Below are 26514 nucleotides of genomic sequence, written 5' to 3'. Positions count from 1 at the left end.
TCGCCTCAGAGGCCGCGCTGAGGGGTTTGGGTTTTATTCTATTCAACTCCTTTTTGATGTAACACGTACCTCTGAGTGCCTCCTCTGCGCCCGGGGCTGCTCTGAACAGTGAGTGGGGGTGGGGTGCACACAGTCCTGCCTTCACGGATTTGGGGCTTTTGTGGTCTCTCACACCGGCAGTGAAGTCACTGTCGCCACACATTTTCTCTTTGGCATTTTCCAGCTAAGCTTGAGGTAAACAAAGGAAAACGTCTGTAGCGATCAGAGCAGGTGCTTTCCTTTCCCATCCAGATCACCGGGACACTATTTCCAGACATCATTTCATTGTTACAGAGAAGGAGGAGCATGTCATCTGATCTCACGCTGCAGCCCAGGTCACCTGAAAATCAAATCCAGGCTCACTCTGCACACCTGAGTTGGAAGGGCACAGGGCAGCTGGGAGGTGGAGAGAAGGGGACAGTTTCAGTGCGGCCTGGTGAGGGCCGTGGTGGCTGTGTGAGTGGGAAGCTGTCACACCAGCAACAGCGAACGTCTACTAAACACCGACTGTGTCTGCTTCCCATTGCCATGTCACAAGCTGCCACAAGCAGAGCCACTTAGAACACATTTATCATCGCACAGTTTCCTGGGTCAGAAGTTTGGGCATGGCTCCACTGGGTTCTCTATTCAGGGTCTCACAAAGCTGGAAGCTAGGTGTCTGCTGAGCCTGGGGTCTTATCAGAGGCTTGGGGTCCTTGCTCCAGCTCACGTGACCGCGGGAAGATTTCATTTCCCTGCAGCTGTAGAGCCATGGCTGCTGGCTTCTTTAAGATCAGCAGAAGAATTTCTGCTGCCTCAAGTCTCTGACCACCAAAGCCTCAGGCTCACCTGATTTGGTCAGGCCCACCCAGAAGATTTGTTTTTTTTTTAACTCAAAGTCAGCTGTTTTGGGTTTTAATTATATCAGCAAAAAAATCTTCCTTCACCTTTGCCAAGTAACTCTATGTCTAATCATGGACATGACATCCCATCCTATTCATGGGTCGTACCCACACCAAGGGGAGGGCCTTATGGAGGTGGGACTCAGAATCCTGCTTACCATACTAGCCACGTAAGAAGTGCTTTACACACATCGGTTCGTTTAATTCTCAGAACAATCCTATGAGATGGATACTGCTATTGGCCCCATTTTACAAATTAGCAATGTGAGGCAGAGAGAGGGTAAGGAAGAAGCCTGAGGTCCACAGCTAGGAGAAGCTGGTGCTTTGGCAAAGCACAGTGTCCTGGAGCCTGGATCCCTGTGGCAGTCAGGGAAGGAGGAGGGGAGGGGAGCCAGCCAAAGTTCCCATTGCTGTTTCTAAAACGTTGCCATGGAAACCCTGCATGAAGCATCACTTAAAGAGCTGTTTGATTATTTTTTCAGGGTGGCATCTGCAAGCACATAGCAGCAGCACCAACACACACACACACACACACCGTGGTTGAGTTCATGGGCCGAGTGGCAGGCACATGGCAGGAGGTCCGGAAGGTCCATTGATAACGGAATATGCTCATTGGCGTGATCAGGGCCTGGTGAGCGTCCCTGTTGCGGGGACCCAGATCTGGGGAACCATTCAGGTCCTGTTAGTTTTCACTGACTGTGCGCCCAGAGGGAGCTGTCTCCCAGTTGCTCCCTTCTCTCCTCCCATCAGGTCTACATTCCTGGCCCCATCCCGGCCACATCCTTCCTGGGCATTCTCATAGCAGCAGTCTTTTTTTGTTGTTTTTTTTTTAAAGTTTTTTTTTTTAACATTTTTATTGGAGTATAATTGCTTTACAACGGTGTGTTAGTTTCTGCTTTATAACAAGGTGAATCCGTTATACATATACATATGTCTCCATATCTCTTCCCTCTTGCGTCTCCCTCCCTCCCACCCTCCCTATCCCACCCCTCTAGGTGGTCACAAAGCACCGAGCTGATCTCCCCATGCCATGCAACTCATAGCAGCAGTCTTGGTGCCTTGGCCCAACCAGGGAGAGGGTGAGGCCACTGTAGATCTCATGGAAGTCAAGCCCAGACAAGGGACTCAGGAAGGCTCCAAAGCTGCTCACTAAGCCCCTTTGAGGAGTTCAGCTCCCATGATGACACAGAAAGTCCTGGACACTAACTGATCTTGTCCCAAATCTTGAAGCGAGGGCTGGCCCAGCACACCAAGGAGGCAGGAGGTCCAGGGTAATAATTATGTCGACAACTATGATCATCATGACTGCCAGCGAGTGTGACTTCTGCCAGGCCCCACACAAAGTGCTTTGTATCCATTGTGTCTAATTGCTCATTTGTCAGTTCATTCAACAAATATTTATCGTGCAATGGCTGTGCCAGGCTCTGGGTCTACACGTGTGAAATGGTGAGACTTGGAACTTATGTTCTCGTTCGGAGAGACAGACAATAAACAAAAGGGGAAAAATGACCCATTGCAGTAAGTGCCACAAAAAGAATTAAAATAGAACAGTGTTGGGGACTTCCCTGGCCGTCAAGTGGTTAGGACTCGGCGCTTCCACTGCAAGGGGCACGGGTTCGATCCCTGGTCAGGGAACTAAGATCCCGCAGGCCGTGTGGCACGGCCAAAAAAATAATAATAATAAAATAAATAAAAGGTTAAAATAAATAGATAAATAGAATAGAATAGAATAGAATAGTTGGAGGGAGGGCCCGGGGGCTTCTTTGATTTGTGTGGTGAGAGGAGGCCTCTCTGAGGAGGTGAAAGTTAAGCAGACGTCAGAATAAAAGGCTGTGCCAGGGAGAAGGTACAGCTGATGCAAAGGCCCTGAGGTAGGGACTGGCTTGGTGAGCCTGCGGAACGGAAGGAAGGGCCGGTGTGTCTGGAACGCGGAGAGTAAGGAATAGAGGGCAGGAGCAGAGGTTGGCCAAGGAGACTTTGTAGGTTCAGGGGAGGCATATGGGTTTTATGTGAAGGGAGATGAAGTGCCTCTGAGGTATTTTCAGCAAGGCAGATGCATGCTGTAACTTGTGTTTTAAGAGATCACTGTGGCTGCTCCTCGAAGAATGGCTGTGTGGGCACGAGAGAGCAGTCAGAGGTCCAGTTAGTAGACCTCTGTGGGGACCGGGGAAAGGATGCTGATGGCTTGGACCATGGAGGCCGCACTGCAGCGGGAGAGAAGGACATGCATTCCGGTGTGGTCAGCAGGGCTAGCTGATGATTTGGATATGGGGGTGGAGAAAAGGATTCTGGACTACTCCTAGGCTTTGGGGGTGAGCAGCAGGGTAGATTCCATCCTCGTGAGAACTCTAAGGTACATTGTTATCTGCATTTCATAAGTTAAAAAAGCAGGCCCACAATCACCTGACATCTGCCGTAACGTGGATGACCCTTGAGGACATTACGCTAAGTGATAAGAAGTAGTCAAATTCACAGAGGGAGAGAGTGGCAATTGCCAGGGGCCAGGGGAAGAGTGGGTAGCGTCGGTGTTTAATGGTTATGGAGTTTTCTTTTCACAAGATGAAGAGTGCTGTGGATGGATGCTGGTGAGGGCAGCGCAACAAGGTGAATGTACTGAATACCGCTGAACTGTGCCTTAGAAAGGGTAAAGATGGTAAATTTTATATTATGCGTATTTTCCACAATTTCAAAAAAAAGGAAAAGAGGCCCAGGATCACACTGTTAGTAGGAGGTCAAGCCAGGTTTTGAACTCGGCCCGGCAAACTCCACATCTGGTGTGTTGAACTGCCCCCAGGGAGCACAGGGCCCCAGCCTGTGTGTGAGCTCACCTACCTCCCCAGTGCCAAGGTAAGGGTCACCCCACCTTGTGTGGGCACCAGGCGAGGATGCCAGCCCTACGTGTGGCTGGTTGGGTGCCTACTTGTGGATGTCTGAATGGCGAGGGGAACAACAGAAAGCAGACCAAGTCTCAACACTTCATTTTGTCTAATAATCGTGTGTGTGTGTGTGTTTGTGTGTGTGTGTGTATTTTTTTTCCAAAGCAGCCCTTTAGAAACGATGATGCTGGTGCTGGTGGTGATGAAGATGACGATGACAATAACAAAATGATAAAAATGTCAGCTCCCACTCATGAACATATGTGTGCCATGCGCTTTCCATATAACATTTTATCGATCCTCTCCATAACCTATGTGCGCACTTTCATTATCCCATTTTACAGATGAGAAGACTGAGGCTAAACGAGATTAAGAGACTCACCCAAAGCTGCCTGCCAGTCAGTGGGAGTGAAAATTCAAAGCTTGGCCTGTCTGTCTCCAGATGCCTTTCTAGTAAGGGCCCAGGTTAAATGAGGAGGCTAATTAAGAAGGTATAATTTTGCTGCTTCTCAGAGTTCTATTTTTTGGGCCAACTTGAAGGGACACAGATAATTATTTCCTGGAATGAGCATCTTCTGCACAGGCCCCAGGATCCTCCACACTCAGCCTCCTGCGTGGAAGCTGACACCGCCTTTGCTTGGCGACAAGTCACAACAAGGCTGGGCCCACTCCCGCCCCGCCCCACTCAGACAGCACCTCACCGGGAAACAAGAAAAAACAAAATTAAGCTGAGCTCCTAATTCACATTCCATCTCTGGCAGCTCCTTGATGATAAATAGTCTGGAACTGGAAACGAGGCAGGAGGGAGGTGGATGGCGATCTGGGCAGAGCGGCTCGGCAGACCGTTTCCACTTGGGATCACCCTCTCTGCTTCTTGGGGCAGCTAGGGAGGCAGGGTCTACGGCGGGGGTGAGCAGGCACCTTTTCCTCTTCCTTTAAAAAAATTATTATTTTTAATCATGATAAAATAGACATAACGAAGTCCACCATTTTCAAGTGTACATATCAGTGGCATCAAGTATATATTCACGTTGTTCTACAACCACCACCAGATTCCATCCCTAGAATATGTTCATTTCCCCAGCTGAAACTGTACCCATAAAATACTAATCCCCATTCCTCCCTCCCCCAGCCCCTGGCAACCACCCTTCCACCTTCTTTCTCTGTGAATTTGACCACTCTAGGGACCTCATATCAGTAGAATGTGCGCCGTTTGTCTCTTTGTGACTGGCTTGTTTCACTTAGCATGATGTCCTCAAGGTTCATCCATGTTATAGCATGCTACAGAATTTCCTTCCTTGTTAAGGCTGAGAAGTATTCCATTGTATGGATATACCACATTTGGTTTACCCATTCATCCATCGATGGACACTTGAGTTATTTCCACCTTTTGGCCAGTATGGATAATCCTGCTGTGAACATGCCTCCTTCCTCCCCGACCCTAGGCTTGACCATAACTGTATAATCAGGGTATTGAGGTGGCCAGGTTAAGTCAGTGTGCCCCACAGGACTGCCACCCTGCACAGTGCCCCCATGTACCCCTCACCTCGCCTCACCAGATCTCACCCCAGGTCTTGCAGGTTTCCATAGCAACCCTATGCCAATCAGCTGTGAAAGGCAGTCAAGTGTTGTGGTTTGAGTCCTGGCTGTGTTACTTACCAGGTTGGTGACGTCGGGCAAGTTCTTTTATTGTCTGTGGCCTCAGTTTCTTCACCTATAGAGCTGGAATCATAGTAGGACCTACTTCACAGCTAGGAGGAGGGGTTGCAGAAAATGGTACTAGCTCTTGTTGTGTGCCAGGCATCGTGGCACCTACGTGGCACGTTATCCCCTACCCTACGTGGCAGTTATCCCCTTAATGAAAGTTAGTGTAACTTTATCTATAAAGTTATCTGCTTTCTAGATGAGGAAACTGAGTCTCGGGGAGGTGGAGCCCTCGCCGGTAAGTGGTGATGCCGGGATTCTGAGCACTGCGCCTGCACTTTTTGATACCTTATCCTGCCTCCTGTGCCGGGAAGGCATCTAGCACAGGGTCTAGTCCACAGGAAGTGACCAGCAAATGAGGACCAGTGTGATAAATTTTGGACGTGGCCATAGCTGGCTCCTGAGTTGATAAAATCAACCTGTCTCCTCCAGGGAGCAGAGTTGGCCTTATCAGGCAAGGCCATTATTTGGCTTAGACATTTTGAACTTGGGGCTGGGCTGACAGGTCTGCTCTGCTGGGCAAAAGCACTAGAGATCTATACCTGACCTCAGGGACCTGTGAATCCTATGATCCTGGGAAGAGGAGGATCCATGTGTTCCATCATTTCTCAAAAGGTTCCTGACCCCAGAGTGGTGAAGACCCACTTGGGTTCTAAGCCCATGGATCCCAGAAGGGGCCACAGGCTCTAAGGTTTATGAGCAGCAGAGATGATGTTATGCTGAGAGCTCAGAGGAGGCAAGCTCCTGGGTCAGCCAGGCTGCAGTCATCATGGAAACCTGGCAAGGCAGCACAGGCCACGGCTACAGGACAGACAGAACCAGCCAGGACCCAGGTCATGTGGGAGAAGCTGGTCCTGACTTTAAGGATGACCAGGTCAGAGCGCTGAGAATGGTCAGCCAGGCCATGGTAACTAAGAGACACTCAGATTTCCATGGCCAGCAAATAGAAGCCCGTTTCCTACTCCTGTATCAGTCCTGGGCAGCAGTTCATTTTGGTGGGGTGCCCTCGTCCACGTGGTAACTCAGGGGTGAAGCCTTCTTCCATCTTGGAACCTCCGCATCCGCTGCGGTCTGGATAACCGCATCCAGCCAATGTGGAAGGGCCTGGCAGAGGCTTTTGTGGGCCAAGCCTGCAAATGTCACCTATCACCTTTGCCCACGTTCTGCTGGAGAGAACCCAACCGCAAGGAAGTCTGGAAAGTGTCATCTAGCTGTGCGACCAGAGAAGGGACAATGAATTTTGGTGGACAGCTAGCTTTTTTTGGTCACGTGCAGTCAATTGGATAAACATTTTCTGATGCCCGCTGCCTCAGGAAGTCTTTAAGGAACAGAAGCCCACTGAAGCAAACTCAGTAAAGAGGGGTTCATGATAAGGGTACAGCAGACAGTCTCACAGAAAACCAGGTACTTGGAGGTTGCCATCCATCCACTCATTTATTCCTCCGTTCATTCTTAGAGTCATTCATTCAAGGCAGAGTTTCTGAGTGTCTGCTCTGTGCTGGTCACTGTGCTATATGCTGGGATACAGAGATGGAAAATGTCAGATAAGGGCCCTGTTCTCACGGAACTTCCATAGGAAGTGGGGAGAAAAAAACAATTAAGAACACATAAAAAGATTACACATTGCAGCCAGTGCTCTGAAGGTCACATAAAGGATGGTGAGACAGAAGATAATTGAGGCTGGGTTAGGGGTCAGGACCTCTCCAAGGAGGTGGCATCTGAGCTGAGTTCTGACCGATGAACATGAATGAGCCATGCAAAGAGCAGAGGTCAGAGCACCTCTGGGCCAGGGAAAGCTGTGCAAAGGCCCTGGGGCAGAAAAGAGCTTGATCTGCTTGAGGATCATCCACCGCCACTCCGATCATGCTTATTCAGACCTCTAACTCTATGTTCTACTGCTGTTCCTCTGTTTAATGCTTCTATAACTGGACCACCAAATTCAATGACTCAGTTTGTTCTCCTTTTGCCACGAGCTCTCAGTGGCACTTCATGCTTTACTGGCCATGTTGTCATCTCAAGATCCTCCTGGGCACCATGGCTCCCTTGGCCCATCCATTCCTGTTCATACAGGTTTCTTGTTCTCGCTGCCTTTGCTACCATGGCCTCCCTCCCCCCGCTGCTTGTGCTGCGTGTCTTCACAGAGGCCAGTGCCAAGCATGCAGGACTGTTTGCCTTCATGGAGGAGAAAGGGACATTTGAGAAGAAGTGACATTTGAACTGAGTCTTAATAAGTGGAGTAGGATGAGATAGGAAGGACAGAAGAACGCTTCAGAGGAGGGGACAGCAAATGCAAAGGCCCTGGAGCGTGAAGGGCCGTAAGGGAGAGGTCAGGGAAGGAGAGGTGACAATTCCAAAGGGGTCGGGGTGTGCATGGCTGAGGAGGGTGAGGGATGGAAATTGTGGGAGCGAAGCCTGGACAGATTGCTGAGTCCTGACTAGGAAGGGCCCTGAATGCCTTGCTGAGAAGTTGCCAGTTTGCTCCTCCAGCCTGCAGGAGCCGCAGGAAGCTTAAGGATGGTGACTGGATGTGTTTTCTAGGCAGGTGACAGTGGAAGCGGTGTGGGGGACTGGAGAGGGAGTTGGGGTGGCAGGGGACCTTCAGGGGAGGCTGGGTGGGTCAGCAGGAGAAGGCCTGGAACGAGATCCATTCTTCCTGGCTGTTGGGCGTGTGAAGTACGGCATAGTGCGCTGGCACAGAGCAGGCCCTCAGATGCCGTTGCCTCACCTCCCGATGGGGGCTGCGGTCTGGGGTGGGCTCTGGTAGTTCCTTAAATAAAAGAGCACCATCTCCAGAGTGTCAGCATCATGAGGGCTGGGAAGGCGCTCACTGTGGGACCGCCAGCACGCACCCGCGTGTGAAGACGTTGGTTGAATACATGAACGAATGAATGAATGAGCAGCTCTTACTGTCAGCCAGTGGGCCTTCTGGGCAGAGGACAGTGTGAGTGACAGGCGGCCCTAGCGTTTAGAGGTGCTTGTCACTTTGCTCGAGGCTGGGCAGAGAGAACGAGGCCTGCTTCCGGAGCCTCCTCCAGCCCTGACCAACTGGCCGAAGGAAAAGAGGGTGGGAAGGTCAGAGGCAGGCAGGAGCGACTGTGGGTTCAGTTCAGACAGAGGACAAAGGAGTAGGAGAGGTTGGAGTCCTCAGGTGTCTAGAAAAACACTGGAGGCTCTGGGTAAAGCTGTGACTCCAGGCTCTAAGCAGTTGGAGCCAGAATTGAGCTTGTCTCTTTTTGGGGAGCAATCCCAGCAACAGAGCTGTCGGGTCCACAGCAGCTCTTGGGAGCCAGAGGGTGTTTCAGGCTCTCAGGGGCCTCTTGCCTCCATCCTTGCCAGAGTGGTGCAAAGGGACTGGGGCATGGCTCTGTCTCCACGCACATGCCCTGCGCCCCAGGCCCGGTCTGGAGGGGGTGCGGCTCTCTTGATTCCACACGGAGAGGGGTGGGGGCCGGTAGCTCCTGACTCCCGGGCCCTGGTTCCCTGGGGCTGTCAGCAGCCCTGGCTCTGCTGTAAATATCTAGTCTTGCCTAACTGTGCCAACGATTGGGCCCCATCCCCAGCAGGCTCTTCCACATAAATACACATGACATATAAATACACGTAGATACATGTATATATACACACATGTACACACACGTACACAGGTACACAGGCATGTGCATGTAACACCAACACAAAAGCTCGGCTACAGAAACCCGTGCCTCGGTGATACACACACACACACACACACACACACACAAACACACACACACGCACATACCACAAATAGCGTGCTGGAGGAAATGTAAGGAGTTCAGTGTTGCAGGAAGAGCGGGTGTGAGGGGAAACGGTGGGGATAGAGGTAGGGGCCGGGCCAGCTTGTGGAGGACCTTGAGTGACGTTCCAGGGATTTGAACTGACCTGTAAGAGACGGGGAGCCACCACAGGGCTTCCAGTGGGAAGCGCTGCGGTCCCAGGGGCTGTTGAGAGAATGCGTTGGACTGGGGCGAGTCTAAAGCGGGAACAGTGAGGAGGAGGGGACCATCTCCAAGTCCCCAAGAAGAAGGAGAGATGGGGGAGTGGCCCTGGGCGTTAGCAGTGGGACTGGGGTGGGGGGGGTCAGATAGGAGGGACGAAAGGAAGCCGACTCGAGAGACTGAGTGGGCTGGACGGACTCCAGGTCAGTGCCAGGCTCTGGGAGCCCAGGGCACAGGTGGCTGGCGGCGAGGCCAGGAGTTGAGGTGGGCCGTGTGCAGCTGGAGGCATGTGTCAGGCTTCCACGGGGAGCCACCCAGAGGTGCTGGGACTTGGGTCTGTGGCCAGCAGGAGGGTCTGGGCTGGGACCCTGAATCAGTCACACAAGGGACAAGAGCCTGAGACACACGCGGGGGCCGGGTGCTCCTGCCTGTGTGCCTGCCCCCTCCCTTCTCTGCCAAGACCACCCCGAACGCCTCTTCCAGGAAATGGCTCTGAGTTAGTCCTTCCCGTCATCCCTGAGGCTGGTTGCCGAGGGCAGGTAGGGCGGCACAGGGCAGTGAGGAGAGGGGCAGAGAAGGGGCAGGATCTTGGGCTGGTATCTCACCTCCTGGGCCTCTGTGTCGCCTGCCTTTCTCATGTTGCTTTGGGGCTTAGTAGAACCATTTGGGAATTATTCTTATTAAGATCTAGGGGAGGCCTTTCAGACAGGAAGCCGCAGGCCCCTGCCTGGCTCGGTAAAAGCCGTGTGGGGTCCAAGCGATGCCCCCTGCCTGGATGGCTTCCCGCGTTCCAGCTCTAGGGGCCCATCTGCTCTCTCCAGCTGCTACCCCGAGCTGCTTCTCTTTCTTACTGCTCCAGCATCTTCTCCCAGGGAGCTCTAGGGACTTACATACAATCATATCCCAAATTTATCGAGCGTGTACTATGTGCCAGACACTGAGATAAGCCCTTTGCCTGGTTTATCTTACTTCATCTTCTCAACAGCTCTCTGAGCTGGGTGCAGTTATGACCCCCATTTTACTGGTGAGGAAACTGAGGTGCAGGAGGTGAAGGTAACTTGCTCATGAGGTAACAGAGTTGGGATTTGAACTTGGGCCATCTGTCTCCAGAGCCCCCTTTGCCAACCAGTGCACTCTGCTGCCTTTTCTGTCACAACTGCTAACCCCTGCCTAGGAGTGGTGCGGGCAAATTCAAACCCATGTCTGTGGGATGCCGGAGCCCTTCTCTGACCCGTGACGCTCTGTGCCTCCCGGACCCAGATACGCCTTTTGCCGCCCACCTCCTAGACCATGGCTTGAGCCAACAGCTGCATAGAGCCCCTCCAGGGTCAGATCTGCATCCCCACCCCCGCATTTCATACTGTGCCTGAAATAACAAGAACTTAAATGCAGGTGCCAGGCAGGCCCCTGAGTGTAGGGGAGAGTGACACTGGCTTCCCAGAGGTGCTCTGGGTGCAGAAGTGGACTCTGGTGAGAGAGGGTCATCAGCCCAACAGAGGCTGTCCAGAAGGGGATCGTCATTTGGCTACATAAACATGGCTTGTTTACTGGTACATGTGGGCCTAGGTGTCGTGTCTGTTGTCATATGTGTGAATGCAAGAGCTCGCACAGATGCATTCTGGAGGTCTGGTTTTACACGTGCATGTTTGTGTATGAGGATGTAAGTGCATGTGTGCACATGAGGGCGTGTGTGTGAGAAGGTATCAGAATGGATGGATTTGTGTGTATTGGCTGTGAAAGTATGTTGTTGTGTCTGTTTCCATGTGAGAGAGTGTGAGGACCCCCAAGTAAGGAGCCTCCCTGGGCAGAGCCTGTCCTTCCTCCTGCCTCCTGACCCTGGAGGACATGGACCAATGGTCCCTGCCTGCACCGGGGCCTCCACGAAGCCTTTGGAGTGGTTGTTGGGCTCAGACAGGAGTAAAAATAAATGGCCAAGCAAGAAGCCAGGCCCTTCTGTCTCCCCCCATTACTGATTCTCAAGCTGCAAAATGTACACCAGGCACCATCTTTGGCCCCACTGGGGGACCTGCAGGAAATGGAGCCTCGAAGCCAACTTCTCAGCCTCACCAACCCTTCCTCTGCCTCTTTGCTGGAATGCAGCAGCTAAGAAAGGAGGTGCAAGAGTCAGTCCCACTGGGCGTACCTCCCAGCTCCCCCAGCTCTAGTCATGTGAATGGAGAAGCTCACCGTCTCTGAGCCTCAGTTTCGTTATCTGTAAAATGGGGATAGTACCCACTTCACAGTGTTGTTATGGGGATTAAATGAGATAGGGTTCAACGAGGAGTTAGTCCATACAAGTGGTCAGTAAGTGATGGGGCTGATGCAGAAGAAGGAAGTGAGGACAAGAGGAGGATTTACAGAGATCCCATGGGGACTCAGATGCAGCTTTTACTTAGGGTCTTTTGTAGTCACAGAATCCCCCATCTTTTGCAGAAGGTACGAGAAATAGGTGGATGATGGTGGCTGGAAGCCTCACTTCTCTGCTGCTCTGTAGGCCCCTCTGTCTAGTTTTTCTTAGAGAGCGGGAAGCCGAGGGGTCCGGAGCCTTTGGAATACTGTGCTTCTTCCCATGGGATGCGAGTTAAACTGTCTCTTGCCTTAAGAAGAGAGATGGCTGTGAGGTATGCTGAGGCTTCCTTGTCCTGGACAGGGGGCCACATGGAGGGAACAGGGGCTCTGGGGCTCTATGTCCACAGGGCTGGAGTTGGCAGGTGGGGTATCGCCATGGGCATCGCAAATGGCACACAGAGACGGCACTTCCCAGCTGGCCAGCAGGATGTAGGGGGGCTAACACCCAGCCTTGGGGAGGGAGCTACAGAGTCTGAGGGAAGTTAAGGGGAAAGCAAGGCAGTTACGCAGCGGTGGGGTAGCCCTAGCAAGAGATAGGATGACCTTTCTTATGAGCAGCCTCATCAGGGTTAGGGGTCCCAGCCTCACGACAGCACCCCCAGCTGACCCAGGTCACTGCCTCCTCTTTGAGCCCCTTTGCTAGGATTGGTTCAGGATTCATGACTGCCTATCTGCAGCTGGGCATGGCTGAGGACCAAACCCGGCTGGCCCTGGCCACAAGCCTTTGGAAGTCCAGGTGCAGCAGGTCAGGGATCATTCTGCCCCAGCCAAGCAGAAACTGTGCCCTGCTATAAAAGTTGTCAGATGAAAAGGAAGAACCTACGCCTTTGCCCTTCTGTAACATAGGCTGCTCTCAACTGGAAGTGATATTGGCTTCTTTGGTAAGAAGTGATCCCAATCCGCAAAGCTACTGACCATCCCAGCCCACAGAAAAAGAAATGTGCCACAGGGAGATCACGTTTGTAAAAACAATGCGTGTTAACCCAGAAAGGTCTGTGTAAATGTCAACTATCATTGCTGTTGTTGTTTTATGATAATAATGATTAATAAGGAAAACAAAGCAACCCAGGTTTTTCTTATCTAGAATCTAGCAATTCCCAAAGTGTGTTCCACAGAACAATTCAGAAGCTAATAGGTGTTTCTGAGGAAAAAAAATTAAAAAGGGAGAGGAGAGCTTCTATGGTCAATTTCGTGGAGATTCTGGTTGAAGCAAGGTTTAATAGGTTTCTCTTCTGCAGAACCTCTGAGATAAATTCGTAAGCATTTGTTTCTTCCAGAGGAGAGAACTTCTGCAGCATTTTCCAAAGTTCCTTGACCCCCTGAATGCTTTTCTCGTGGAACTTATTTCTCAGCCTGTGTTTTATGGAATGTACTTTGGGAAACACCTCTAGGCGTCATTCTGCAATTAATCAAATTTAGCCCCAAATTGCATGGTTAGCTATTCTAAGCCTAACACTGACAGTATTCTCTGTGCTGCCCCATAGGGTACCACTGATGTTCCATGCATTGGTCTGTCTCGACGAGGTGGAAAATCCCAGTGCTAGTGTGTGATGGGGGCAGGGAGGGCTGAGCAGGGAACAGCGGGGCTCAGGGATGCAGAGGCCACCAGAGGCTGCGTCACAGGGGACCTTGTGCCAGCCTCAAGCTGTTCATCAGAGGGGCTAAGGCATAGCACAGTCTCCTGAAACAGGAGAGGGACAAGGGTGTGCAAACTAACACCCGGAGCTTCCCTTAGAGAGTTGACTGGGGGAAGGAGGAGGCCGCCCACCTCACTGCTCCCCTGTAATCCTGCTGGACCGTAAACTTCCGCAGGCCCCACCCTGGGGGCTCTGAACTTTCCTCTCTGCAGCCTCTCTTCTGGTTCAGTGTTGAGTTCCTTAAAGCTGGGCTATCTCTCTCCTTGTCCTCTTCCCCTTTTCCCCAGAGAAACCCCCAGTTCCTTAAGAAGCTGAAGTTATTGATGGAGAGAATACGCCCCTCTGGAGCAGAGTTGATAAAATTAGCAAATGAAGATCCAGGATGCCCAGTTAAATTTGAATTTCAAATAACAAATACTTTTTAGTATAGGTATATCCCAAATGTTGCATGGGATATACTTATACTAAAAAAAGAATTTGTGTTTCTCTGAAATTCAGATTTAACTGGGTGTCCTAGATTTTAACTGGCAACTCTGTTCTGGGGCCTAGGATGTAACCTTTTCGGTTTTGCTTCTAAAGAATCTCAGATGAGAGAGGGGAGGCCATGGGGCCCTATGGTTATGAAGCATCAAGGAGAATTCCCGCCGAAAGCCCCTCTGTGGCCCCTGCTGGTGGGATGATGGATGTCTGTGCAGCCCCAGGTTGTCCAGGTGGGGGGATGGGGCCAACGAGGGGTCTGATTGGGTGTAGGTCAGGCGTGCTCTACGCCTGGCAAGGAGAGGGACGGTGTGCAAGCCCAGAGCACTGCCTCCATGCTGGGAAACACAGGCCTTGAAGGTCAAGGTTACAGCCTGATAAGGACACAGGCGCTGAAGTCCAACAGCTCAGGTTTCAGCCCCGGCCCTGATGCCAACCAGCCGTGTGACCCTGGGTCACAGTAGCCTCATCGTTCCTCATTCCCCTGCCCCCGAAAGGGACCAGTCAGAGTACCTCGTGGCAGGGTAAGATGAGATAGAAGAGTCCAGATAAAGTACTGAGCAGAGTGCCAAGCTCATATTAAACACCCAAAAGGTGACTATTATTATTATTGCAACTAGCTGCGTGACCCTTCAGCTCTCTAAATTCAGCTCTTTGGGGTAAAATGGGGTTCATAAATACCAGCCTAAAGAGTAGCTCTGAGTACTAGCATGAATTCTATTTTAATGGGAAAGATTGTGGACTGAACGTACTCACACAAGCCCTTCCCTGCAGCCCGCACAATGCCCCCTGTCTCCAGGGCCACATTGAAGGGGAAAGGACATGTAAGTTCGGTCTCAGTCCTCAGGTGCCAACCACCTGTCTTCTTCCTGCCAGTCACCTGTCCAGGACTCTCACCTGTGGAGCCCACTCCCCTCACAGCCCCTTCCCTTCCTTGACTCCCAGCAAAACAGGTCTTTTCTTAGTTCTCTTTCTCTACTGTGGGAGATGGGGGGAGGTTCCTGAGATTGTACACCTGGGATAAGTACGTAACTGAATAAACACGAATTCAGGGGTACCACACTGTGGCCCGTGGGCTGGGGACCTGTTTTATAAGTAAAGCTTGGTTGGAACATGTATTGTCTAAGGCTGCTTTTGTAGCACAGCAGAAAAGCTGAATCACTGGGACAGAGACCATTAGGCAAGGCCAGAAGTATCTACTCTCTGGTTCTTTACAGAAAAAGTTTGCCAACCCTGCTTTACTTTGTTGCTCCCTGTATATAATGCATATTTTTATATGCACATAGTATAAACTATATGTGTGTGTGTGTGTATGTGTACATATGTGTATATATATATATATATATATAAAAAACACATTCCATCAGGGTGCTCCCTCCCTGCCAGGCATTAAATCAAACACTAGATAAAAAAAGAATATGTCATTTCTGCCCCTCAGGATAGACACCTAAACAAACAATTTCAGGCAGACTGAGCTCCCGTTTGGAAGCTGGAGTATTGTAAATTAATGAACGATTGAATTGTAATGTCGTATGACAAATGCAGGAATTGAAGTACAAGTAAAACCCTGACTTAAATCTGCAAGTGGGGTCCAAAAAATCCTGTCATGTAAAATGTGGGCCTGTGAGATTGCAAAATTAACCAAATGACCAGAGCAAGCCTGTGTAGTTAATGGGCTGGGAGTTCCAGGATTCTGGGAGCTGGTTGCCAATGACATTATACCTGAATTTACATTCTATCAGGATGTCTTCTCCTGGGGTTTTCCAGTTTATACAAGATGCTAAGGGTATCAAAGAGGGCTTCACAGAGGAAGTGGTGCAGGGGAAAGATTGGGGGAGCAGGAGATGAGGCAGAAAATGTCAACAGGGGTCAGATCACAGAAAGATGGGGCTGCATGAACCTAAGACTGGATTAATCCTGACAGCAATAGGAGGGTTCTCATGGTTTTCTTTTTCTTCCCTTTTATTTATTGTGGTTGATCTTTCAAATCATTATTTATTCTTACATTCATCATGCAAAAGACCAGAGGTCTTTTGCCCACGCACCTTGGTGGTAGGGAACCTGCTTTGGCACGTGTGCTCCGGAGGGGGGAACAGGGCAGGACCGTGGTGAATTTGCCATTGTAGAAAGCTCAGTCGAGCGTCAGTGCAGACAATGCATTGGAGGGCGCAGGGCCAGCGGCAGGGAGATCAGAGTTGGGTGCAGAGGTCCCGGAGAGAGATGATGAGGATCCTCAAATGAGAAGGAAGGAGAGGGCAAGAGTGATTTACGGAGGACAGCAACATCCCAGGGAGAAGCCAGGCTTGCTGCTTCCAGAAGTCAAAGCCCAGTAACAAGAAAGGCACCGGAAATTGAACAGTTCACAGCTCAGAGAGATAAGCCAATGGGGCTAATGGAATAACCTACATGAATAGGTTACCGTGAGTGGTTCTCAGTTTCAGCTCTGCTTACAGTCACCCAGAGGAGCTGAGGCTCTCCCTCTGAAATTCTGATTCAGTAGGTTTGGGGACAGGTCTAGGCATTGGTGTTTTTATAAAACTCCCCACATGACCCTGATGCTGAAGGTTGCAAAATTGCCAACGTGAGCCAAGAGAACAGGCTCACAGTGGAGAGCTGATGCCAGATGCTGGGCAGGAGGAGGCTTGGCAGGACAGGGCCCTGTGGACTCGTGGGTGGCATATGCCATCTGAGGTCCTGGCACCCCTGCCTTTGTTTGATTGACAGGTAGCAGGAAATGTACAGGACCAGGCTAAGGGTTGACTTGTCTGGTTGTCACCCCAAGTCATCCCCACAAGGAAAATGAGTGTGAGTCCCCTGTGAAGGTGTTTCAAGGTACACTAGTCACTGTGGACTCTATGTGGAACGGTCAGTGCAAGCATGGCCTAGCGCAGGTGCAAAGTACATGGGCTCGGTAGCCAGGCAGTGCTGTGGACACCCAGCTCTACCCCCAGTGAGCTACGGGGCCTTGGGTAATGCTCTAACACCTCTGGCAATCACACTCATCTCAACGAGAGATAATAGCCTCTCTCAATGGGTTATTGGGAGGATTAAATAAAATCATTGTCACACAATAAACTCTTATCAAGGTATTATTATACATCAGGCACTGTTCTAGGCACTGTTCTAGAAACTGGGACACAGAAGGGAACAAACTAGATTAAAAAAAAATATGTGTCTTCATGGAGCTTATATTGTGGCAGAGTGGGACAAACAATAAACAAATGAATGCATCAACTATATACTATGTCAGATGTAGATGCGAGAGGAAGTGGAGACAACAAGTACAGACAAATCTTTGGGGTGGAAATATATGCAAAGCACCTGACAATGGGGATGGCACATAGTAAGTGTGCAGTAAATTATGTTTACAAGGCCAAACAGCTAAAAGCAAGGGAGTTTTAAGGATTAACTAAGATAATGTGTGATGCAGAAGTGCCTAGCACAGCGTAGGTACTGAAAAAATAATGGATCTTATTCTTCCCTCCCCTGTCCATGCCCACTACCCCTCAAGTCACACACACACACATGCCATCTCCCCTTTCCATGTCGGGGGCTGTGGAAGAAGAAATCTTTCTTCCTGCATCCTTTCTCCCAGCCACCCTGCCACTTTGTATCAATCGTATGGCCATGGACATGAAACAAGTTACTTGATGGAAGATAAGAAATCAAAACATATGGAGGGTGCTTGTCCAGAGAGCATAAATGACTCTTCATTATAATATGGGAACTAAAGTCTCACATTAAAAATAAAAGAAGGTATTATGTAGCTTTTGCTGCACTCCAACCACAAAGGAGGTTCATTGTCATACAGTCACTGAGAATATCTTGTTGATTGGCAAGAGCCGGGCTTTGTAGAAGGAACAAAATTCCCCACAGCTAATCTACAATGGAATTGTTCAATGTCAGGCACAGCTTTAATAATATTGTTCTGGGCTGCCTTGGATGTAAATATCCCACTCTTCATTTTGTAAGCAATCAAAGGGAAGTTTTATAGACGGGAGAGCATGAACGGTTATAATGTCTGTGCCAAAAAAAAACACATGGGCAGAATCCAAAAATCAAAGAACGCTGTGCCTTAGAAAGTCTGGCTTTTGTGGCTTATCTTTGATCTCTGTCTGTCCAGCAAGTTGTGCATCAGATACATTACAAAAGACCAAACTTTAAATGTTGCCCTTGACACTATTAAAAAGTACAAGATTGGCAAATCAGACTGGAGAAGAAAAGATAGACAATTAAATCTGGACAATCAGGTAATCACCCTTCATTTTGTCTCAGTGTCTAGAATAATGAAGGGAGGAAGGGAACTCTTGGTCATTAAGCACCCACTATGTCCTGGGCACTGTCTCTGTCAGAAGCAGTATTGTATTCCAAAATTAAGAGTGCTGAATGATGGAGCCAGAAAGACCTAGATTCAGAACCTAGCTCTGCCATTTTCTAGCTCTGTGGCCTTAGGGAAGTTGCTTAAGCTCTCTGTGCCTCCATTTTTTTCATCTGTAAAATGAGAATAATAGGTGTCGCACATGATTGTTTTGAGGATTAAGTAAAATAAATTTGTAGCCCAGGGCCCAAAACATACGAGGAACTCAATGGTGGGTATTATAAATCTAGCTTTATTTAATCTGTACAACAGTCCTGTTATGAGTTGAATTCTGTCCCAAAAAGATATGCTGAAGACCTAACCCCGGTACTTGCGGATATGACCTTATTTGGAGATAGGGCCTTTGCAAATGATGAAGTTAAGATGAGGCCATTAGAGTGTGTCCTAATCCAATATGATTGGTGTCCTTATAAAAAGGTGAAATTTGGACATAGGGACACAAAGGGAGAATGCCAGGTGAAGGTGAAGGATTGGACAGATGCATGGACAAGCCAAGGAACGTCAAAGATTGCTAAAAAAAAACTACCAGAGACTAGGAAGAGACAAGGAAGGTTTCCCCTACAAGTTTCAGAGGGATCGTGACCCTGCCGACACCTTGATTTTAGACTTCCAGCCTCCATAACTGTGAGACAATAAATATCTGTCATTTTAAGCCACCCAGTTTGTGGTACTTTGTTACAGCAGCCCTAGGAAACTAATACAATTCACCCTCTGACCCCATAGGAAGAAAAAGAAAGTATCCTCATTTTTAGATGAAGAACTGAAGTCCAGAGAGGTAAAGTTTATGGCTCAAGATCATTCAGCCAGAGGTGGATGAGCTGAGATTTGAATCCAGGCCTCTCTGAGCCCAGCGTCTGCCCTCTCTTTGTTCCCTGTGTGACCTCTCGGGAGCAAAGATAAAAAAGGAGGTGGGGTTGGAACTGAGACTCATCACACCCAGGTCCCAGTGGAGGTGCCAGGTCAGAGCGATCTGGTTATGAGCGCTCATTAAGTAAAAAGCAGTGAGCGTTTGAGAGTGACTTTTTAAAAAGAATCGGGTTTTTTATTTATTAATGATGTTCCAATCATTAATTTCAAAGGAAGAAAGCCCAAAGCAGAAACAGGTTCATTAAAAATTTGACATTAGTAATTTAATTAAATTGGGTCTTTGCGTCTCGTTGAGGAAAATGAAACGTTAGTTCTACACCAGTTCTCAGCCCATTTCCCCGGTTGGCTCCCTCCCCTCACCTTAGCTTGCTTTCTTCTCCAAATGTTTACCTGCCCTGCCCCTCCCACCCCCAACACTCACAAACGTACTCACATCGCAGTTTCTGCTTCCACTGTGGCCAGTAGTGCGGGATCATGGGGAATGCCAAGGAAGCCGGCACTGTGGGATCATGTGAAATGCCAAGGAAGCCAACAGAGCAGGATCGTGGGGAATGCCAAGGAAGCCAACAGAGCAGGATCATGGGAAATGCCAAGAAAGCCAGCAGTACGGGATTGTGGGGAATGCCAAGGAAGACAGCAGCATGGGATCGTGGGAAATGCCAAGGAAGCCAGCACTGTGGGATCATGGGAAATGCCAAGGAGGCCAGCAGCATGGGATCATGGGAAATGCCAAGGAAGCCAGCACTGTGGTATCATGGGAAATGCCAAGGGAGCCAACAGAGCGGGATCATGGGAAATGCCAAGGAAGCCAGAAGCACGGGATTGTGGGGAATGCCAAGGAAGACAGCAGCATGGGATCGTGGGAAATGCCAAGGAAGCCAGCAGCATGGGATCATGGGAAATGCCAAGGTATCCACCAGCCCAAGGACTATTCTAAGCTAGGCTAATAGACAGAGTGATGGAAGTCTATCCTTTCATCTGGGTTATCTCACTTGTCAGAGGTAGAGAACAGGCCTGGAAGAGCTCTTCATCCCTTAAGATAGTTCTCCCACAAAATCATAAGGGCAGGGGCCCTTTTTGTCTAGTTCATTGCTGTATTACCAGCACAGAGTGCAGTAGGCCCACAATATATTTTCGTTGTATGAAGGAATTAATGCATCAATGGGTAACCCTTCCAAATGACTAATTGATGAACACTCAAATATGTCCCCACAAGTGTCACACACAGTGTTAGGCTCCCAGGATACACCCAAGGACTGCATGGCCCTACAGTACAGTGGAAGGATAACATCTGCCATTTTTGAGCACCTACTCTGTGCTGGGCACTGTGCCAGCCATGCATCAGTTATTATCATAACCTCATCAACCACTAGATATTACTGTCCTCCTTTCTCAGTTGAGGAAACTAAGGCTCAGAGAGCTCACATGACTCAAGGCCACAGAGTAAGACAGTGACAGCACCTGGCTTCAGACCAGATCAAGCTAGTACCAAAGTCTGCCCTTTCCCTCTACAACAAGCTGTCTCCTCCTGGGAGGAGAGGAGAAGTGGGAGAGAAAGCCTTCTTTCTGAGGGCTCTGAGATCAGCAAGGCTGGCAAAGAGGGTCCTGGAAGAGAGCAATATGGGCTGGAAGAGGGTACTGCAAGGGCCTGGGAAGCTCTCTAGAATCCAGGCTGGCTGTCTCCACTTCTTCATCTTTATTCCTCATCACTGCCACCCCTACCCTCTTATTCCAGGCTCTCTGAGCTCTTAGGTTATCTCTGGCCTCAGGGCCTTTGCACATGATATTTCCTCTGCCTGGAACACACTTTGACCTAGCTAATTCTTACTAATCTCTCAGGGTTCAGCATAGACATCACCTCTTCCAAGAAGCCAGCTCTGACTACCCCCTGACTGGGTTTGTTCCCCTGCCTCGTCCCTATCTCATCATAACACTTAACATACCTTTAATCGTATGCATCTCCCAATGGACTGGGAACTTAGATTCACTTGTGTGGTACTCACTGTATCCAGGCTTTACATACCTCCACTCAATTCTCACAGCCACCCCAGAGGAAGGTACTATTGTGAACCGCCTCTTACAAAGGAGGAAACTGAGGCACAGAGAAGTTAAAAGACTAGCTCAAGGTCCCACAGGTAGTAAGCCATCAGGCTGGGCTGCGAACCCAAGCACTGAGGCTCTCAGAAAGTCTGTACTTTCCACCACCCTGCTCTATGGCCTCTCAGGGTTGGCCTTAATAAACCATCGCCAGATGAATTAATGGAGAGGTACTTGGATGGCAATCTGGATACGGCTGTGACCACTTGTCCTTGCCTTATGGGGAGGTGTGAAATGGTAGGAGGTGGGACCTTCTGGGCACAGGCAGTTCCAACTCTAGGAAGAAAGGCAGAGGGTAGGGGGAGCTGAGTCAGGTTGAACAAGTGACTCGGGCACAGAGGAGCTGTGCCCTCTCTTTCCCTCTCCTGATTGGCAGGTCATGATGCTCACGCACCCTCACCGAGACCATGTCCTCTGGATAATGAGTGCACACTGGCAGCTGGCCGTTATTGCTCTGGCTCAGGTGGCACACTGTACATCTTATTCTCTGGCTCCCCATTTTCCCCTTGAAACGGGTCAGTCTGATCAGAGCTCAGGTTCTTGTCTCCCTACCTCACTGCCTACTCCAGCACTAATGACCCCTTCAACTCCCCCAAACCTGCTGGGCCAAAGTACAACTCTGGCTGCTGGGGCAGATACACATGAAAGAAAGGACATCGGGTTTAATGAGCACCTACTCTGTGCCACTGTCTTTGTCCCTTCAATAGTGTTTATTGGGAAGGACTGTGGAGTCTGAGATCAGAGCAACCAAACCCAAGAGATTAAAGTGATTTCCCTGGGGCATCTCGAGTGATGGGATGGATGTGTTACTGAACCAGGTTCATTTTGCCCAACGTGCAGCAAGCCAAAGCGCTGAGGTGCCGGGGTTTGCAGCAAAGAGAGTGTTTATTCACAAAGCAGCCAAGCAAGGAGATGGGATAACAAGTCTCAAATCGGCCTTCCCAAAGGCAAGGGGCTCAGGGTATTTGTGGGATAGAGACTAAAGAAGCAGTGTGGTCTGAGGCGTGGGGAGCTTGGGAAGCATGGGGAAAGTGATTGGAAAAAGGTGCAGTAATCATCGTTCTGCTCAGGCGTAACTAAGCTGCAGGCCTCCATTTTGGGGGTGGGTGCTTAGCACCATCTGAGGGTGGAGTTTTTGGCCCTCTGGCATCAAAAGTCAACAAGCAGACGCTTGCGCATGTCCAGTTAGAGCTAGTCTTAACTGGCTTAATTCGAACTAGACACAAGTTCCTGGAAAACGATTCAGGCAGACATCTTATTGTTCAGGCTCCGTGCCACTTGGAGGACATGCAAGCCTTCTGTAGCAACAGTTAAAACGACCTTGATTGGTGAAGGCAGGATACAGGTGAAATGGATTGAACTGATGCTTACCCACAGTTCAGACATACTTCACATCCAGGGCTGCACATGAGAAAAAGCAGGAAACCTGGATGTCCAGGTGTAAGTTGCGTGTGTGGCTCCTCCTGAACGTGTGACCCCTGCGAGTACTGAGGGGCCAGGCAGCCCTGTCCTACGGAAGAAAGGAGGTCCGGGGAGGAGGGTCACCCAGGGAGGCGCTGCTCAGAGGCCGGGTGTCAGGACTGGAGACCCGCTCACGGGCTGCGTGTCTCTCCTTCTCTTTACAGTTCTCCCCAGCCACACGTGTGGGAACCCCGGACGGCTGCCCAACGGCGTCCAGCAGGGCGCAACCTTCAACCTCGGCGACAAGGTCCGCTACAGCTGCAATCCCGGCTTCTTCCTGGAGGGCCACGCCGTGCTTACCTGCCACGCTGGCTCTGAGAGCAGTGCCACGTGGGACTTCCCGCTGCCCTCCTGCAGAGGTAGGTGGCCAGGGAGGGCCTGAGGGGTGGGCAGCACCTGGGAGGGATGCTGCAGCTTCCAATGGGACCCAGTCTCCATCCACTCCAGTAGGGGGTGGGGTACCCATTATGGGGAGCCCATGTCTGGGGGCCACCAAGGGTCCTCAGGGTCCCCAGGTATTCTAGGGGCTTTTAGGCCTCACTGGACCTCCTAGTTCTCAGGTGTGCACTCCCTCAACCTGCTTCCCCTGCATCAACAAATTTATTTTCAGTCGGTCTGCCCTTCCCTCCTGCCCTCCTATCTCCGAAGATACATCATTTGTCTTCCTGTTACCGATGTGTCTCCTGTGCACGGCTCTCTCCCAGCTGCTTTCCTATTGATCTCACCCTGGCAGTTATTCTTCTCTCTTTTCTATAAATTCAGCCTCTCTCCCTATATAATGGTGTTCTCCTCCCAGTCTTCAAATATGCTCAAAACCTCTCTACCCCAGCACTGCCCCCCAGGAAACCCCAGCTTCCTTCAGTGCTACATTGGTCTCAGCCTCCCAGCTAGGGTAACCAACTTGTCCTGGTTTCCCTGGCACTTTCCCATTTCTTAGCTCCGAAAGTCCCGCATCCTGGAGACCCCCTCAGTCCCAGGCAAACCGAGACAGTTGGTCGCCCCCTTCCCAGCCTATTTCTTATTGCCCCCGCATAATAATCATGCTTATTTCAAAAATAATTGCCCATGCCTCTTATCTGATGATAAAAATAGCACATGATCATTTTAAGTGAGCTTAGAAAATACAGAAGGGAATAAAGAAGAAACAAAATTTACCCATTTTAACCGCGATTTTCATATATTCCCTTCCCATCTTCTTCCTCTTTTTTTGAAATTGAAGTATAGTTGATTTACAATGCTGTGTTAGTTTCAGGTGTACAGCAACGTGATACAGATATACATATATATATATATATTCTTTTTCAGATTATTTTCCATTATAGGTTATTACAAGATATTGAATATAGCTCTCTGTGCTATACAGTAGAACCTTGTTATTTATCTATTTTATATACAATAGTATATAAAATAGTATATTTTATATATACTATTTATACTATATATATATATTTGTATATAAAATAGTATATTTTAAAATATACTATTTTATTTATAATAGTATATATATCTGTTAATCCCAAGCTCCTAATTTATCCTCCCCCTGCCCCTGGCTTCCCCTTTGGTAACCATAAATTTGTTTTCTTTGTCTGTGAATCTGTTTCTGTTTTGTAAATAAGTTCATTTATATCATTTTTTTTAAGATTCTACATGTAAATGATGTATGGTATTTGTCTTCTCTGACTTACTTCACTTAGTGTGATAATCTTTAGGTCCATTCATGTTGCTGCAAATGGCATTATTTCATTCTTTTTGATGGCTCAGTAATATTCCAGTGTGTGTGTGTGTGTGTGTGTGTGTGTGTGTGTGTGTGTATAATATCTTCTTTATCCATTCATTTGTTGATGCACATTTAGGTTGCTTCCATGTCTTGCCTATGGTAAATACTGCTGTTATGAACATTGGGTGCATGTATCTTTTCGAGGTAGAGTTTTCCTCTTTTCTGGATATATGCCCAGGAACAGGATTGCTGGATCATATGGCAACTCTATTTTTAGTTTTTTAAGGAACCTCCATACTGTTCTCCATAGTGGCTGCACCAATGTACATTCCCGCCAACAGTGCAGGAGGGTTCCCTTATCTCCACATTTCCCTCCTCTCCAGCATTTATTATTTGTAGACTTTCTGCTAATGGCCATTCTGATTGGTGTGAGGTGGTACCTCCTTGTAGTTTTGATTTGCAATTCTCTAATAATTAGTGATGTTGAGCATCTTTTCATGTGCCTGTTGGCCATCTGTATGTCTTCTTTGGAAAATGCCTATTTAGGTCTTCTGCCCATTTTTTGATTGGGTTGTGTTTTTGATATTGAACTGTTTGTATATTTTGGAATTTAAGCCCTTGTTGGTCGCATTGTTTGCAAATATTTTCTCCCATGCTGTAGGTTGTCTTTTCATTTTGTTGATGGTTTCCTATAAGTTTGATTAGGTCCCATTTGTTTACTTTTGCTTTTATTTCTTTTGCCTTGGTAGACTGAGTGAAGAAAACATTGGTACAATATATATCTGAGAATGTTTGCCTATGTTCTCTTCTAGGAGTTTTACAGTGTCATGTCTTCTATTTAAGTCTTTAAGCCGTTTTGAGTTTATTTTTGTGTGTGGTGTGAGGGAGTGTTCTAACTTCATTGATTTACATGTGGCTGTCCAGCTTTCCCAACACCATTTGCTGAAGAGACTGTTCTCCATCATATGTTCTTGCCTCCTTTGTTGAAGATTAATTGACTGTAGGCATGTGGGTTTATTTCTGGGGTCTCTATTCTGTTCCATTGATCCATACGTCTGTTTTTGTGTGCAATACCATACTGTTTTGATTACTATAGCGTTATAGTATTGTCTGAAGTCTGGGAGGATTATGCCTCCAGCTTTGTCTAATACATATTGCATACATGCATATATTGTGAATATATAGATGATTGAGATTATAATACATGTAGATATTTTTAACCACCTTATACAAACTGTGACATCATGAGAATGGTTTCCTTATGCCACCAACAATGCCCAGCATCTTGAAAGCTCCACCCAGCCTTGTCTATCCTCATCTCCCACTTACTCTCCTGCAAACTGGCCTTTGCAGCAAATATTTTGCATCACGTTGCCAAGTCAGATGGGAATTGTTTTGGCCCTTATATTCCTCGATGTCTCAACAGGCTTTTGCATTCTTGACCACTCTTTCCTTCTTGAAACCCTCATCTTGAAATCCCATGGATCTCCGAACACCCAGGTATAAGTCTAGGAGGATTGTTTCAAGGAGTTGAGAAGTGATTGCAACAAGTAGCTCTCCTTGGGTTCAAGTTTAGAGGAAGGTTTTCTGTAATTACTATCAGAAGACTAGCTCGAGGAGAAGCAGCTCCCTCCTTCCACCATAGGCTCACACCCATTTTACTGTCTACACGAGCAATGGAAAATACTTGGCACATAGATCCCTTTCTCTTCTACCATTCCCATGGGAGGCATAATTAATTGATCATAGCACCCTTCCTGCTTGAGTCCGGAGGCAGCTGTGAATTCTTTCCAAACAGGCAAGCCACAAACAATCAATCTGAGTTGCTGCTTGACTCCGTGTTTGTTTAGCCCTCCTCACCTAATAGAATTGGCCTCAGCCTTGTTGGTCCTTTTTGATGGAGCCTGGGGAAGCTAGTCTCCTTTCTCGCCTTCCTAAGTCCCCTCCTCTCAGGCCCCCTTTCTAACATGGGATAACTTGGGACATGTCTCTCTTCATATGATTGATACTGGGAATGTCCAAACCAATCAGGTGAGACCTTGGCCCCTACACACAAGTGTGTGGCCCTGAGTGGC

General features: G+C 48.9%; 1 protein-coding gene across 1 annotated transcript in view; it reads left to right on the top strand.

Moving 5' to 3' along the window:
- CSMD2 (CUB and Sushi multiple domains 2) overlaps window positions 1-26514 on the top strand; it is a 653956-nt gene that overhangs the window by 195572 nt on the left and 431870 nt on the right. Inside the window, exon 4 of the mRNA XM_036829393.1 lies at window positions 22887-23081. Coding sequence (XP_036685288.1) covers window positions 22887-23081 — 195 coding nt within the window. The remainder of the gene's footprint in view (window positions 1-22886; window positions 23082-26514) is intronic.

The sequence above is a fragment of the Balaenoptera musculus genome, chromosome 1 (genome assembly GCF_009873245.2).
Source record: "Balaenoptera musculus isolate JJ_BM4_2016_0621 chromosome 1, mBalMus1.pri.v3, whole genome shotgun sequence".
NCBI lineage: Eukaryota > Metazoa > Chordata > Mammalia > Artiodactyla > Balaenopteridae > Balaenoptera > Balaenoptera musculus.
This window is presented reverse-complemented; position numbering and strand designations above follow the sequence as displayed.